Source organism: Ursus maritimus, unplaced genomic scaffold (assembly GCF_017311325.1).
Source record: "Ursus maritimus isolate PB19 unplaced genomic scaffold, ASM1731132v1 scaffold_6, whole genome shotgun sequence".
NCBI lineage: Eukaryota > Metazoa > Chordata > Mammalia > Carnivora > Ursidae > Ursus > Ursus maritimus.
Window position 1 is genome coordinate 8,933,614 of NW_024426774.1, and position 17,425 is coordinate 8,951,038.

The 17,425-nt window shown below is 48.2% G+C and overlaps 1 protein-coding gene across 1 annotated transcript in view; it reads right to left on the reverse strand.

The window, feature by feature from the left end:
* The window catches only part of SNTG2 (syntrophin gamma 2), a 176,464-nt gene that overhangs the window by 47,924 nt on the left and 111,115 nt on the right, over positions 1-17,425 (reverse strand). The window contains exons 13-14 of the mRNA XM_040623084.1: positions 14,673-14,789; positions 2,908-2,979 (exon numbers count right to left, since the gene is read on the reverse strand). Coding sequence (XP_040479018.1) covers positions 2,908-2,979; positions 14,673-14,789 — 189 coding nt within the window. The remainder of the gene's footprint in view (positions 1-2,907; positions 2,980-14,672; positions 14,790-17,425) is intronic.

The window sequence follows — 17,425 nt, forward strand, 5'->3', positions numbered from 1 at the left end:
CCGGGACACGGGACAAACCCTTCCTGGCCTTGCAGTGTGTGGCTCGGACTTCAGGGCTGCGCCTCGTGTACCCCCAGGTCAACGCTCTTTATCCAGGCTTTTTGTTGCTGGAAGAAATCAGTCCTTGATGGATATTTCCCCCGAATGAAGGAAAGCTCCTAGATGTGAGGACACATCTCCCAAATTCATGCCCCTGATAACGTGGTCAAGGCGTGCTGTTGGTCTTTTCCGAGGAAGTCTAGAGACAGCCTTATTCCACAGTGTCTATGACTCACTTCTGAGAGCTCACTGAAGCCCACAGGTTGACCAGACGCCCCCGTCCCGCACACCGTCCTCCTCAGCCATCAGCCCAGTCTGGCCAAGTGCCACCTGCTCCCCTGTGATGCTACAGTCAACACTGTATTGTGGGCATCATCTGGTCTCGTCCCGTGTGTATACATCTATGTATCATATACACGATATCATCTACGTCATGTGTCACACGTTATGTATACATTTAGTGCCCTGCTCTCAACAACAGAGTATGGTGGAAATGATGGGTTGTCTCTGATGGAGTGTGGCACCCAGCTAGGATCAGAGGGCAGCCTCCAGCAAGGAGCTGAGCCCTCCAGTCCAATGTCTTCCAGCAACTGAATTCCCCTGCACAGGGTCTGGCCAGGACCACAGACCATAGGCTGAAATTCTGCTTCATCTTGTGAGCAACTGTGCGATAGGTGAGGCCTGACCCCCAGGAACTGAGATAATGTGTGTCGTTCTACACACCTAAGTGTTTGGGTTATTTGTTTCCCAGCAATAGATCACCAACACAGAGGCAGCTCTCCTATCTGGGACTTTCTTAAATTTTCAGGCATGAGTCACTAACAACTGAACGAATGAGTTTCAACTACTGCAGAAAAATAAGTGAAAAGGCAGCATTTGCAGAGAAAACACGTAAAGAAGGTATAAGTAAATACAATTATGATCACTACTGGCATTACAACCAATTAATATTCTCACGGTTTTGTTAAGGTTGTTTATAGAACAACACCTCTAATCACTAAGGTTCTATCTGGCTTAATATCCAATGACTCAAAGGGATTTGTTAGCGCAATAGAATGATGTTTATTTACAAGGACTTGTCACAATTACTGCCTGGTACGCACTAGTCATTTTGAGATTTAGCCACATATTAACATCACCGCAGAAGCCTAAGAATGAGGACACATGTCTGGGCCACATCTTACATAAAATGGAATCTTTAGCTCTGCTTTAAAGCTCTTGCCAGGTGACTCCATGTAGGACAAGCCGGAGAGTCACTGGCAGCGCATTGCCCCGGACCACAGGGCTGGTGAGTCCCAGCTCATGGACACACACACGACGGGAAGGGACCTCAGACATGCCCAGGAGGCCATGCTGACTGAGCACTTCACTACGGCCATGGCGACAGCATCACACTTAACACAACCCTGCAGAGAGGATTGTACAACAGAGAATACTATTACTGCTCCCATTCTACAGACGACATAACTGAGGCGTAAAGAAACCAAGTAAAACTTCAAGGGGTGGAGTCAGCTCGTTGAACTCTAGAGCACGCGCTTCACACACAACCACAAAACCTCCGTGGCGGTCAACCATCCACCCACTGCCTGTACGCCATGGGGCAGCCTGATTTCAGTGGGTCTAGGCCCAGTGGGCTGAGGGCCGGGGCGGGGCAGCTCTGCCGCCTGCGCCTCTGCCCCCATGACAGGTGGCGACAGCCCTGGGTTCTCTCTGAGCAGCGACAGAAGGCTAGACACCCAGCCTCCCCCACCAGCCTGGGCACAAGCCGCAGCTGGGAGCACTCCTGGGCCCAGAGCAACTACCCCCAGGACGCCAGGGAAGGCGTGGGACTGAAGTCCTCCAGGGGATCATCGCCCTCACCTGAGCTGGCTCAGTGACCAGGACTCACTTTCCTTCCCACATTTTCCATCTCAGATTCCACTTCCCAAACTTTCCGTATAATTTAGTGTTTTAAAGAATTCTCTACAAACCTGAGATCTGCTAAAAGTCCACCAATGGGATAACTGTCTCTGAGGCTTGTGCAACTTGGGGGAATCCACATTCACCCAGTTGTCTTCATCTTCAATCTGGCAACACACGACGACCACCATCAGGCAGGAGTCCCACCGAGCACTCACAGGAAGCCCTGACCCCCCGACCCCGCAAGTCCCGGATGAGGTGTCTGCCCAGCAGAAACCAAGACCTGATTCTGCAGCAATGGATTCACTACTTTGGAACTGTTCAACTAAACTGGATGATTCTGAAACTTGCTATGCATGTTACAGATAAAACTTTGCCCTTCCTTAGCCAACGAGCACTTTCCCTCTAATAGGAGTAGACTATTTGATTAGTTATTCTGGTCAGCTCAGGCCAGCCTTTGATAAGAAAGCTCTTAGGACTCAGGTTTGTATCTGATATATTAAAAACAATGGCAAGGACAATAATAAACCAAAGATTCTGGAACATACTACTGTAAGTGGCGGTAACTAAAACACCCTCTCCCCAGAACATGTGCACATACATACTTGTGCACACTCCATCCACCCACCCACCCACCCATCCATCCACTCATCCATCCCTGCACCCATCTACTCATCCAACCATCCATCCATCCACCCATCCTCCCACCCACCCACTCATCCATCCATGCACCCATCTACTCATTCATCCAACCATCCACCCATCCATCCACCCGCCACCCATCCATCCACCCACTCATCCATCCGCCTACCCACCCACCATCATGAACAACAGGATGGCAACTCTGAGGATGGGAAAATGGGATGAAAACAGAAGATTTTCACGTTTTGTTACTATTTCAATGGACTCCTTAAACCCAAAGGCACATCCTATTTTTATGAAAGCATCTCATGTGCAAAGGATACCTACCTTGTGAAGTTTAAATAGTACCTCACAGAGGTTGTAGGTTTTTTCTGCTTGTACCCAGTCTAATGTGCTCACCTGTAAGAAATATAAAACATATACATAAGCCACAAGCATTCTTCTCTTTTAAGAAAGGAAACTATGTGAGATAACGGGCATGTTCATTAACTTGGTTGTGGGGTCATTTCAGTGTACAGTATACACATATGTCAAACTACCACGTTGTACCCTTTAAAGATATTGCAGTTTTATTCGTCAATTATACCTCAATAAAGATGGAAAAATCAGGGGCGCCTGGGTGGCACAGCGGTTAAGCGTCTGCCTTCGGCTCAGGGCGTGATCCCGGCGTTACGGGATCGAGCCCCACATCAGGCTCTTCCGCTATGAGCCTGCTTCTTTCTCTCCCACTCCCCCTGCTTGTGTTCCCTCTCTCGCTGGCTGTCTCTATCTCTGTCGAATAAATAAATAAAATCTTTTTAAAAAATAAATAAATAAATAAAGATGGAAAAATTGTAAAGTATACATGAAAACAAACATGCTACTTTTAGTTGTATAAACGTCAACATTTACAGCAATGGAGTAAGTCTTTACCTTAATTAAATTCTAAGCCATGAGCAGGACGGTAGGAACACTACACTTTCTCTTTGGCAGTGGGTCTGATGCGTCACCTGTGCTCACCTCCACTGGGGTGCGGCACCACCTGTGCTCATCTACCACATGCATTCAGGTACGCTGTAGAATTCATTCTGGATTCTACACTGAAGTGGATTTACACTGAATTAAGGATCAATTTTAGGTCTAATTTAGACAACTTACGAGGGTGACTAGTTTGCGTGTGAGCGCGGGTGAGTCCGTGTGTTTGCTGGAGTGTGACCTGAACTGTGTGTGTCTAGTCTTGTGAGTTAGGACTAAACTCACTAGTCTGTTCCATTCTAGGAATACAGACTTCTCAGCTTATCAACTTAACTGAACATATTTTTGATTGGCCTGACAATGCATTTTACAAATATTTTAACAATAATGATCAAATCATCTGATTTTTAAAAAAATTTTATTTATTTGACAGAAAGAGAGAGAGAAAGAGAGATTGAGCACAAGCAGCGGGAGGAGCAGAGGGATAGAGGGAAGCAGGCTCCCCACTGAGCAGGGAGCCCAATTCAGGGCTGGATCCCAGGACCCTGAGATCATGACCTGAAAAGGCAGACACTTAACCGACTGAGCCACTCAGGTGCCCCTAAGATTTTATTATTTATCTGACAGAAAGAGAGCAAAAGTAAGGGGGGCAGCAGGCAGAGGGAGAGGGAGAAGCAGGTTCCCCGCTGAGCAGGGAGCCCGACGTGGGGCTCGACCCCAGGACCCTGAGATGAGCTAAGCCACAGGCAGACGCTTCACTGACTGAGCCACCCAGGCACCCCAAATCATCTGATTTTTGAGTGCTGTTTTATGGCTGACAATCCATGTTCGCATGCATGATCTCCATTAGAATATTTCACGCAGAAAATCTGAAATATTCAATACTGTAACAAATTTGATTTTCATTGCTCACCCTGCACTTTCTTTCCAGCCATTAAACACACACATAAAAAATGAAACTAATCACGGTTCACCATGTCTTTGAAACGTTGAAAGTACTTGATGTACTAAGTGGTGACCTTCTTGAAATCCCTCTGCCAAATAAACACCGGGAGGAAACCAGGCATTTCAAACCCATCACCTCAGAACGTTTCATTGAACCGTTAATGACACGAGAATCACAGGGACATGTGGCCACTTAGTATCAACCGACCCAGCATTAAGTCCTTGCTCCTGTGATTAAAAAAATGCAAAAGGTAAAATATAATGGCGAGAAGGCCGATCAGAGTGACAACTGGTACAGCAGAGCACTGAGGCTAGGGGATGAACGTGGACACAATTTTTAACTTTTCCAGTTACAACAATGCTGCTTATGTTTGGAGAATCATGAAAATACAAAGAAAGAAATCACATTATTCAGAACATCCTCCCTCATTAGCTTCCTCGCTGCTGTGACCCTGTACTATGCAGGCTCACGTCAGTGTGTGGATTTGATGTCCTCGAGCTTTGCTATGTGAACGCTTCTCTGATTCAGCAAAAGAACAAAGACGAAGTATTTCTAAGTTTCCGCTTGACGCAGATTACCTCCAAAATATCTGTGATGCCCTTCAGAGCTCCTTTCATCTTTTTTTTTTTTTTTTTTTTTTTTTTTTTTTTTTAGTTATAACTCTGGAAACTGTCTGGGCTGTGTCAACCCAGCACTAAACCCAACCACCTCCCAGGGTGGGATGGTTTAGGACACGGTCATTCTCACGATGACAAGATCAGCATCTATGGAATTAGTAAAGTGAAAAATTACATACATGTGTGTATCCACATATACATGTGTAATTAGAAGGTAAATATAAAGCTCAAAATTAGAGGTTCAGAGGACAGCGGTCAGTGACGGGATGCAATTTTTAAGTAGACGTTCCTAGAGTTTTGAACTAAACCCAAGCACAGCCAGGAGTCCCCGCAAAGCTCGCTATAAGGCGGTTCCTGGCACCACCTGACTCAGATTTAGCAAGTGTGGACGGGGCTCAGAGATCTTGACTTTTAAGTAGATTTACTACTGATGTATTCAAAAGGGCTCTCGAAGTGTGAGGCTGTGGGACCCAGAAGCATCAGCATCACCTGGGAGCTTGCTAGACATGCAGAATCCCAGGTCCCACCCCAGCCCCACCTGACCAGAGCTCTGTGTTAAAAATACGCGCCAGTGTGACTCTGTTGTGGCGACGTCTTCAGAGAACAGTCCAAGTGTAAAGATCCTGACCCCTTTTACAAGGAAAGGCAGACAGGCAGTCGGTGCGGGGGAGGAAGGATGGAGATGAACTAGGTAAACCTTACTTACACAGAACTCCTTGCTTTGCAAACTAGATGCTCCCTGACGTCCCCGCCTTACATCAGAGGTCCTCAGATGCAGCCAGCGTGAGCAATGTGCACGGTTTCTCAGGAGGGGCAAGATCTCCTGCTGGCGAGAGCGGGAGGCAGAGTGGCACTCAGAGCCATCGCCACCCCTACCTGTCTCTGGAGAAAGGCTTTCAGGGGACGGGGATGGGACGGGATCCCTTGATCCTTACACTCCTTCCTGGTGACTCAAATCAGGAAAAGGAAAAACGATCGGCGGGGCCACCTCAATTTTTCCAACCAGCAGGCAACGAAAAGGGAATACCCAGACTCTGCATCAAAGGGTGAAGGTCTGTAACCATGTGCCATTGATTCTTTTCCCAAGTCATGAGAGTTGACAGTTTCTATTTTATGGAACCACATTTGGCTTGAAATGTAGCAGAAATTTCAGACGTCATATCCTGGCGCCCCTTAACATTATTGTGGGACACCTGTGTAGCCCCAGACGTGACACCGAGTAATTCTGTATTAGATATACAATTGTCTACTATTTCTTTGGTCTACTAATCTTCAATTAAATTATTTATTTTCAGGGAAAAAATTTTAAATGACAATATATTTACCTAATTGACATTCTTAAAATTGCTTCTACTATTTCCTGCATGTTCATAGGTAACTGGTACATAATTTATATGTTAATGCTGTAAGATGCTATAAAATTGACTTTCTAACTGTTATTAACACATTTTAATGATGTTTGAAAACACGAGGAGCTCATGTTTTCTCAGATTTCAATTTGCAAGTCAGAAATAAGAGGCTGGTGGAAAGAAGAGCAGAGTGATGAGAATTATCCAGGCTTTAATCCACACTTAGGAGCCCCTCTGAGAGCCTGAGACCCGGGCCTGCCCCCACCTCTGGTTCTCCTTCCTCCACACAGGATGCCCTCCCAGAGCCGGAAAATGTGGACGGACTTCCCCTCCCCCGGCTCTTCCAGTCCTCTGTCCTTCTTTTCCCTCTCTCGCTTCAATGTCATCCCTTTGCCTCATCTTGATGGAACTCAGAAACTATCCTTGAATATAGGACTTTCTCTTTTAGCTCTTCCTAAATTATCTGTCAGAGAATCTTTGGACCTTCTAAAAATTTATTCAAGTATTCTCACTTGAAGTGTTGAGACACAGGCTCCGTGAGTGCGGTCAGGCCTTCTGAGCAAAATCCCTGCCCCTGGGGGGGAAGGACGGATAAGTGGTGCCTGGAGACGTGGGGGGCGGTGCTAGTGACTCGTCAGGGACACTGGAAGATTTGCCTCCCCTGGAGCCACCTGGTCTCATTCCACAGGGTGATGACCAGCAGCCCCTGCTCTCCCGAGAGAGCCCTTGTTTACACGGTCAGTGAGGTACAGTCTCTCTCTTGCGCCACGAGTCCTCTCTCTCTGCTCAGACCTCTGTCCGTGCAGAGCGCGCCGGCACCTGGAAACTGGCACAAAGATGTGCGGTGAGTCACTCGTCATCTCAGATTCAGAAACCTCATGTTTCATGTCACCAGAGCATAAATAAACACATACAGACATTAAAAACTTCACATATGGTTGTTATAGATTTGGGCAAAGTAGAAAATGTTATTGGGAAATTGCCACCAGCTCCAGGATACAGCGTCCAAGGTCCGACTCAAATATCTGTAAATATTTCAGAATAAATTCACTTGCCATATTTTGTGTATTGCTTTTACAATGAGAAGTTGCTGAATGCTAACAGCAAAATTTCATGTTAAATTGAAATGTTTTAGAGTTTCAAGCCCAGTTATGAATACACAGATGCAGGTCCTCAGGGTTCACTATGACGCTGTGGGATGTGCCGGTAGCTTATGGCCCCGTCCTCAGACGGAGGACACTGCTGAATCGAGGGGGAGCAGTCTGCCTCCTGCAGTCCCACAGCCAGCACGCAGCAGCTTACAGCCCACGACTAACGAGGATTAACTCACTCCTTACTCCACAGAGCCACTCTTTCTATGTGTTTTCAGAGGGAAACTTCTTCACTGTCTTATAAAAGCTTTCCAGTCCCCATTTAAAAGTATGCTTTTGTTGGGGCACCTGGGTGGCGCAGTCGTTAAGCGTCTGCCTTCAGCTCAGGGCGTGATCCTGGTGTTCTGGGATCGAGCCCCACATCAGGCTCCTCCACTGGGAGCCTGCTTCTTCCTCTCCCACTCTGCCTGCTGTGTTCCCCCTCTCTAGCTGTCTCTCTCTGTCAAATAAATAAATAAAATTAAAAAAAAAAAAAAGCGAAGCACTCTTCACCATCTTCACCATAACAATTGAAAAAAAAAAAGTATGCTTTTGTTATTCTGGATAATGCATGAAAATGATTCATTTAAACTGGCATTATACTGTTAAGTAATGGTAAAGTTTGCTTTTTTTTTTTTTTTTCTATTTAAAAAGTTAGCATGTTTCCAGTTGTGTATTAGGAGCTTGGAAGTCACTGCTCGCACATAACAAGAGAAAACCTGAACGGACTTCTCCCGGATCCGTAAGGAGGACACAGGGCACACCGTGACCCTGAGACAGGTCAAGCATGGCCTCCCAGAGCAGAGCCTCGGGAATGGAGTCCACCACGGGGACCCCCACCAGCAGGAAAGGCATTGTTATCATCAGATTGCTGGGGGCTCAATGTAGGCAACCTCGAGAGTTAAAAACTGCAGGGCGACCCAATCATGGGGTCGGGGAGGCCCTACAACACTGTGAGATTTACCTCCGGGAGCTCAACCAGGTCCCACAGAAAACGCTGGGGGAAGTCCGCTCGAGCCTTCTGAGACGGAGCACCGTTCTTCCCAAGAACCTCGGGGAGGCTGGTTAGTCAGACGCAGCGGCCCTGGGGAAGGGAAATACCAACTCCAGCGCCCAGCCAGCCTGTCCCACCGAAGTGGGGAGAAAACCCTGAGAGCATCTTGTGAGGTCCAGCGTGCAGAGGCTGAGGCTCACAGAGGATGGAGACGTCATCACAGGAACACAGACCACACACCGCAAGACGCAGGACTACACACACCAGCTGCTTCTACGCAGAGCATCGTGTCTGGTGGCCAAGAAAATCAGCTGCCAAGAGAACTACGCCCAGGCCTATCACTTCCAGGAAATCACTGTGCAGACGCTGACGTGCGGGTTCTAATGTTCACACAGAGGCAAAGGACCCGAGTAGGCAGCATGATATCGAAGGAGAAAGTCGGAAGACTAATGCCGCCCCACTTTGAGACTTACTGCAAAGCTACAGCAATCACTGCAGGTGGTATTGGAGCCGAACAGATCAAAGATCAAAGGAGAGAGCCCAGAGTCACATAAACACAGTCACTGCTTGTCGACAAAGGAGCGGAGGCAACACAACGGAGCCCAGGCAGTCTTTCATCCAGTGGGGCTGAGACAGGTGGGCATCCACGTGCAAGATCCTGAATCTCAACCCAGACCTTGCCTGCCTCGCAGAAAGCTCAGGATGGACCACAGACTTTAACGTGAAATGCAAAATATGAAACTCCTGAAACATAACATGGGAGAACGCTAGATGACCTTGGGGATAGTGATGACCTTTTAGATCCAACACCAAAGACGGGATCCGTGACAGGAAGAGCCTGTAAGCTGGATACATTACAATGAAAAACTCTGCCCTGAGAAGGACCAAGTCAGAGAAAGAGAGAACTAGCCACAGACTGGGAGAGAATATTTGCAAAAGACACGTCTGAGAAAGGACTGTTATCCGAAATACACAAAGAAGTCTTAAAACTCAACAATTAGAAGGCAAATAACCTGAGTAAAAAATAGGCCAAATACCCCATCAGACACCTTACCAGAGAAGGTACAAGGATGGAAAAGACACTGCACATCACGTGCCCTCGGAGACACGCAAATTAAAGCAACAATGTGATACCACTGCACACCTGTGAGAATGGCCACAGTCTGGAACCCCGGCAACACCAGGCGCTGGCGAGGACGTGGGGCAGCGGGAACACCCACTCATCGCCAGTGGGAACGCACCATGGCGAGGCCGCTCTGGAAGACAGTTGGGCGGTTTCTTACCAAACCAAACATACTCTCACCAGACGATCCAGCAGTCACAGTCCTTGCTATTTACCCGAAGGGGCTGAAAACTTACGTCCACACTCAGACCGGCACACAGATGTTCACAGCAGCTTTATTCACAACTGGTAAATGTTGGAAGTAACGAAGACGTCCTTCCGCAGGTGATGGATAAATACACTGGTGCATCCACACAGTGGGTGATATTCCCTGATAGAAAGCAAGGAGCCACCAGGGGTGCCTTGGTGGCTCAGTTGTTAAGCGTCTGCCTTCGGCTCAGGTCATGATCCCAGGGTCATGGGATTGAGCCCCACATCGGGCTCCCTGCTTGGCGGGAAGCCTGCTTCTCCCTCTCCCACTCCCCCTGCTGGTGTTCCCGTTCTCGCTGTGTCTCTGTCCAATAAATAAATAAAATCTTGAAAGAAAAAGAAGAAAGGAAGGAAGGAAGGAAGGAAGGAAGGAAGGAAGGAAGGAAGGAAGGAAAGTCAGTCCGGCCACCAAACCATAGAAAGACACGGGGGAAACTTAAATGCACATCCCTAAGTGAGAGAAGCCTGCCTGAAGGGCCACACTCTGTATGATGCCAACTATGGGAGAGTCTGCAAAGGCAAACCCACGAGACACTAAATGATCAGTGGCTTTGGGGTGAGGGGACGAACAGGTGGAGCTCAGAGGATGTTTGGGGTCGTGAAACTACTCTGTATGACACTGTGACGCCGGGCACATGTCATTACACCTTTGTCCAGAGACAAAGGACGGGCGACGCCAGGCGCGAAGCCTGAGGTAAACCACGAACGCCGAATGCTTCGGGTGTGTTAATGTAGGTTCATCTTTGATAAAAGAATGTACCGCTCCGGTGAGCGGTGTAACACCGGGGAGGCTGTGCATGGAGAGGGCCGGCGGAATGTGGGAAATCTCTGTACCTCCCCTCCCTTTATTGTAGTTTCCGAGGTGATTTAATGTTCTTCCCATGTTTTGCTTCGTACACAGCCTGCCCATGTAAAGGCACGCAGCGAAGTGAGTTCCTCCACTGTGTTTGGAAGTGGGCGTGGAACTGTCCTACGGCATCGCATGCCACGGAATGGCAGAAAGAGCCATGAAACCTTGCTTTCACCTTCTGACTTGTGACATTTCTGTGTTCTCGATTTTCTCCTGGTCTCTAACTCTTGGCCATGAAAACACAATGGAGACACGAAAGTTTACAAAATACTCGATTTTAACAGTAGAATATTTACGTACCTGTTTTCTGTATTTAATTAAAACAGAAAGGGAGCGGCTACCATTTCTACCTTTAATGATGTGAACTCTTGAAAATCCTTCCAAAGCCTGGGAACAGAGCGTCCACGTCCCACAGAGAAATCACGGTGCAGAACCGCGGGCAGGGAGTGCGGCATGGACACGCCTTCTCTCCGCACCTGGATCCAGCCTGCTGTACCCGCTGTCACCCTTCTCCTTTGAACCACAAAGGACTGAGACACGCTTGAGTGGACTGCCTTTGCTGTCTTGTGGAATTTCCTCATTGTTATCTACGGGTTTCAGCCAGGAGACACTTTGAGATTTCTTGGCTTACTCTCCCCATCCCCCCAAAAACCTAAAGAGTTGATTTTTCCTTTATATTCTCTTTAGCAATAGTTTGATGACATTTCCAAACACACAGCACAACCACTAGGCTTTACTACCTGCCAATCCTTATTTCATGGATTGTTCAACCAACAGTCAAAGAGCATCTTCTCTGTGAGAGGCAGGATGCTGGACGTCGTGAAGCAGGCGTGGGCACAGGCTGAGAGGCTCCAGACCACAGAAAACACACCGCGTGTGCTTCTAGCATCAGTGCAGACAGCTCCCGCATAAATCACCTTATTTTAACCTCACTACAAGCCTCTCCAGGGAGCATTTGCTTTATTCTAATTTTACAGGTGATGTTCAGCACCAGCAGTTTAGGTCACCAGGAATTTTTAAATTACATGAAGACATTAGGAAGCACGCAAATAAATCACGTGAGCTCACCCTAACTCAGGGTTGAATATCCATAGACACCACTGCCTTGGTCTTTTCATTTCTCCGTGTGGATCGACTGCCACTGGGAAAGGGACACCGATGGCTTCTCCCTCTTGCAACATGAAGAATCCACTGGGAAGAAAATCAGGGCTCCCGCGGCCTCAGCCCAGGGACACCCAAGCACGGATGCTGCGGGCCAGATCGCTTCCCGGAGCGAGAACAGCTGTACTCGAGCGTCTCCTTCGCACGTCGTCAGGGGCTTCAAGCTGAGGAACACCCAGCCCTCGCCCGTACAGCGCCCGTCACGCTCCATCTGAGGCGATGGCGGCATTTTCCTCTCACGCCTGCAGGCCACCCACAGGCGGGGGGGTGGGTGTGCTTCCTAAATTCCCCAGATTTTGTGGCTTCACAGCCCGCCCCGAGGTGCCGTCTTACATAATGAACACTTGAGGGTTCAGATGGCAGCACTACCTGCTTTCTCAAGGGCGGCTTCGTATTTCGGTTTTTGGAGAGATGCACACAACATTCATTCACATCCGGCTTCCTTTAACCCGAGGCTACTGGTGAACGCGTGCGGGGTTCACGCTGCCTCCCAGCGCCCCACACCCCTGAAACTACTTCTGGACTCATGTGGGGCCGTGCCATCCCTTAGGAACAGCAAGAACCAAACTAGCTCCAAGGGGCCTCGCGCTCCTCCTTCCGTCAACAGAACCCTCATGATCATAGAAGTCACTGCTGGTGACCCTGAGTCGGGAACGGGGACAGTGGGTGGTCACCTCCTGCAGAAATCCTGAGGAATGAGGACGTCACAAAAGAAACAGCTGCTGCAAAGGACCTTCGTTTCAAAGAGACCGAGACACCAAGGCAGCCCTAGGAGGAGTCCAGGAAGGAGGCTCCCTGCAACCAGGTAAGGCGGGGCGCTGTCTCCGAGGAATCAGAAGTCAGGTCACGGTGGAGACGCTGGTCAGAGACACAGACAGGGAGACAGAGACCAAGAGAGAGAGGCAGAGAGACAGAGACAGGGAGACGGGGAGACTGGGGGAGGACGGAGAGGCCCCGCGGGCACAATGCCATACTGTGGTGACCAGTGTGCGAGTGTCAGTTCTGTCCTAAGGCAACAGGAAGGGGGCGGGTCTCAGCAGAGGAGGCCAGCTCCCGGGGCAGCGGCCCCAGCCCGGCCCGCGCTCCGGCCCTGGCAGCATGGCGGCCTGCAGGGAGGCTGCACACCGTGCTGCGACAGAGCTGACCCACATCTGAACCACCAGCTGGATCGCATACCCACAACTGAGCCTGTAAACCCAGCTATGAGGCAAAAGCAGCAGGTTTAACTCTGGAATCAGACACATCAGGATTTCCCGGAACCGATGGTTTCACTCGCATGCCGCCCGTGCAGGTGCGGTGCTCGTCTTCACTGTGTTGCTCAGCTGTGGCCCGTGTGCTGCCCAAGCGAGCACAGAATGAATGGTTCCAAAATGACGGGTCAACGGGCCTCCTGACCGTGATGGCCATGAAGGGGCCGGGGGGGAGGCTGTGTACTTTTTCATGACGTCTTCCCAGGTCAGTCAGCACATTTAAGACAGGCTGTGGAAGCCCACTCTAGGACACGAATCTAGACGCAATACCCGGGAGGGCGCTCACTTCAAGCCGAGCCTCTCCCCCTCCCCCCGCCTCCCCCAGTGACAGGTGGGTCTACGCAGGGCCAGGCGCCAGCCCCCTTGTGGGCTTTGTGAACGTCTCGAGCGTTCCAGTCTGAGAGGGACTCAGGCGTCCCTGCAGAGCTCGGCAACTGGCCGACACCACCAGACTCCTCCAGAGAAGATGTGGGCCCCCTAAGTGCCATGCTAAAACCAAATGTCTAGAATATTGAATTTCCCCTTCAATTCAGCGTCATTAATACAGAGATCCACCCATGAGGCCTGCACTCGCAGCTTTTCGATGCATTTTAAGAATTTTCCAGTAGTAAATACAGTGAATGCGTGATCTCTAAGGAGCCGGTTTTGACTAAAATGATCAAAAATAGCCCCCTTGGTTATACTTCTTTACTACTTTACTTACCCACGAACTTCACTCAAGCAAGACTCAAATGAGGAAACAGATGAACGTACACGTAAAAATCAGACTAGATGCTTCTATTTCCTCTCATTTATATCAAATAAGTATCCACAGTGAAATCGTGACAGTGGAGTAAAGCGGTGCTGGACCCTTCCCCATCACCATCACCAGCGCCGGCAGGACGAGGGTCTCAGGCCCCGTTGACCTGATCACAGAAGCGTACTCGGCGAGCTGCGAGGGGATTTACAGACGCTGCTGACTTCACTGGCACTCGTCTCTGGGAGGCTGGGATTAATTTCACACATGCCGTGCTGGGTTACGTGCGTTCACACGAGCTATACCCCCTTGGGGAGCAATACAACTCGGGAGAAATCCCACAGAAAGAAACCTGTTTAACGGGTTTACCCTAGTTTTCCAACCATTGTTGACAAGGCCCTTACTGTATGGTGACTAACATAACATAATAAAAAAATAAATAAAAAATAAATAAAACATGAGGGATGTGAAGGAAAGGGAAGCTTTTTAAATTTCATTATCTGGCCACTAACTCAGAATGTAGGAAGAGAAGGGTTTTGTTCTGTTTTGTGTCCGATCCTCTGAGAACGGCCTTCTGCACCCCACCTCCCAGCCAGCTGGTGTGTGAGCAGGAGAGCGGCAGGGCCTGGCCCCTCTGCCTCTGGCCTCCTGTGGACACCACATGCCACGCGGCTTCCCTGCAGCAGCCCCTCCCCAGGGAGTGCAGGCGTCCTCACCCGAGGAGTGTTCTTACCGGAGGAATGCTGAACACATGCAGGGACGAGCCTTTCAGGGCCAGGAACTTGGGTCGGAAGGTGTGGCAGGAGCCGGTGCCTTCGAGTCTCTCGCTGACCCACCCCATATGCACAACCTGCAGAGGGAAACCCCCGAAATTAAATCCAGCCGTCGTGAGCGTGCACTGGGGGCTACGAGGAACAGACGATGGGCACACTCAGAACAGCGGGTTTCCTAACTCCCAAACCAAACAGACTGATGGGAGTGCAAGCATCCTGAGCGAACAGCCTAGTTCCCCGAGGGCCGGGCTCTCTGGGAGCGTCTGCGCCCCACGGGCCCTCAGCTGCAGCACTACTGTGCCCTCTGTGTATGTTTAAAAACACAGCATTAAATCACACTCTATTAGGGACTAGGATCGCAGATTTGTCTATGAGGTTGGAATTGCCAACAGGCACATTCTTCATCACTACAGCAAACAGAGTTGACCTATGAGGAAAACCTGATTTTCTTTACAGTTCAACTTCCTAATAACAAGACACAACACGCTGTAACAAATCAGAATAGGATTTAAAAAGTTAACGAAACAGTAACAGAGCTGATGTGCTCTGGGCATGAAATCAAAGGAACGTCAAGCTGCAGTCCCCACGTCTTCCCTGAAACATTAATGCTGCATATACAGTAGGGAGTAAGGATTTGAAATAACTTGTGCATTTAAGTAAAATTAGAAGTGAATTTTTACAGACATGCCAGCCACCTTATACAATATAACTGTCCTAGGAGCTGCTTCACGGTGGGGACACCCAGGCTCAGGTGGGCCATCCCCACCACTGCGGTTTGCGGGACAAACCCCTGACAGCTTTCACTCCAATGCCTGGTGAAAGATGTCCTGAGTCAAGATGCCAGATGGAATTTTACAGAAAGAAATTTTATAAAAATCAGACTGTTTATCAACTGAAATGTCTATAAATTGCACGTGAACTTAATGACATTCCATATGTAATTTAATTCTCCTTAGATCAGTTAGCAAAGAGATAAGTTATAGCTTAGTTATTACTGGAAACGTTACCTGCTTTATGAATCTTTTTAAGGTATATGTAGTTCATAAATAATTTTAAGGTTAGCTAATTTTATCTTTTACATTATGAATTTTACAATGGCTTATTACATGTTCTAAGAAACGTATATTATAATTTTATGAACACTTACCTGATTATATCACCATAATTAAATTAGAAGGACATAACCCTTATAATAAATGAGCATATTTTCATTTATCTTTTCTGATGCTATTTCTATAAGAAAGCCCTTTTTTTTTTCACTTGAATGAGTCAAGATAACTAGTTAAGCGTCCATCAGATGATACTTTACAGCTCATCCTTTACCGAGAAAAAGCCCACATTACCTGAGATGTAGGTTTCTTTTGGATTTGGTGAGTAAGGCGTTCATATTTCCCTTGAATTCAGGTTTCCCAGCTGAAATTTAGTATGGAAATGTACAAAGCCACTACTATTTAGCAGGGACAAATGTTCCGGTTTGCCCGGGACAATTTCAAATGTATGCCGGTCACTTCCAGGCTGGCCATCATGCCAGAAGGACTGGCCTCTGTTTGGATGGCAAATTACACAGTCATCTTATTCACTAAATGTAAAAGTCTAAAAAAAAATCTATACTCCAGGTCTTTTGTATGATCTTCTATTTGTTTATATTTGTTTTTGCCAATTTCAGTGGTTCCCAAATATATGTATTTTTTCAAATACTTATTCAACCATTATGTTTTTGCTACATGTCAAAATCAGGAGTGAACTGCCCAGAATGAGAGAAGCACTGCTTCTCATTCTTAAAGGGCCCAATGTCACAAATATAAACTCCTATAATACACACTTTAGTTTTGGGGAAGAATGTGAGCTAATCCTCTATCAAAAGCACAGTGAGGGGCGCCTGGGTGGCTCAGTCTTTAAGCGTCTGCCTTCAGCTCAGGGCGTGATCCTGGCTTTCCGGGATCAAGTCCCACATCAGGCTCCTCCGCTGGGAGCCTGCTTCTTCCTCTCCCACTCCCCCTGCTTGTGTTCCCTCTCTCGCTGGCTGTCTCTCTCTGTCAAATAAATAAATAAAATCTTTCAAAAAAAAAAAAAAAAAGCCGAACGAGACATGGCGGTATGTTCTTCAATAAGCCCACACGGTAAAACTCGTCTCTAATATTTCTCTCCAAATACACTAATTTGAGCCCCCGAGAAAAAAACGTTCAAAGTAATACAGAAATTTTAAGGTTAGAAAAAAGTCTTTAGATTACCCATTACAGCTGTTATTTTATGGACGAAGAAACTGTGGCTCTGACGTTAACCTGGCCACATTATGTCAGCAGGAGAGGGATCACTTGGGGTCAGAACGCAGTAGACCTGCATCACACAAACATGGTTTAATGTGTGATGGGCTTCATAACATAACGGGACAGCACAATGACCCCATGCCTCGAGGTCTCCGAGCCCTACTCATGTCCTGTTCTCAGTACTGGGAGTCTTGTTTCTTTGAACCCTGTTTCCCGACTCTCTTGTGACTCAAACCAAAACAAAGCAGGCTCAGAATTCCAGACTGAGCTCTTCCTGATGTGCCAGGGAATCCGAGTGTACCCTGGAAGGCCCGAGGCGTCCCCTCACGTGCATGAAAGTCCAGCCCCATGGAAGCTGCAAGCTGTGCATGTGCCCTCCTGTGCAGACCCTGACCATGGTGACCTGTCAGCAGCGTCTGAGGGGAGGGTCCCCACTGTGCATCGGA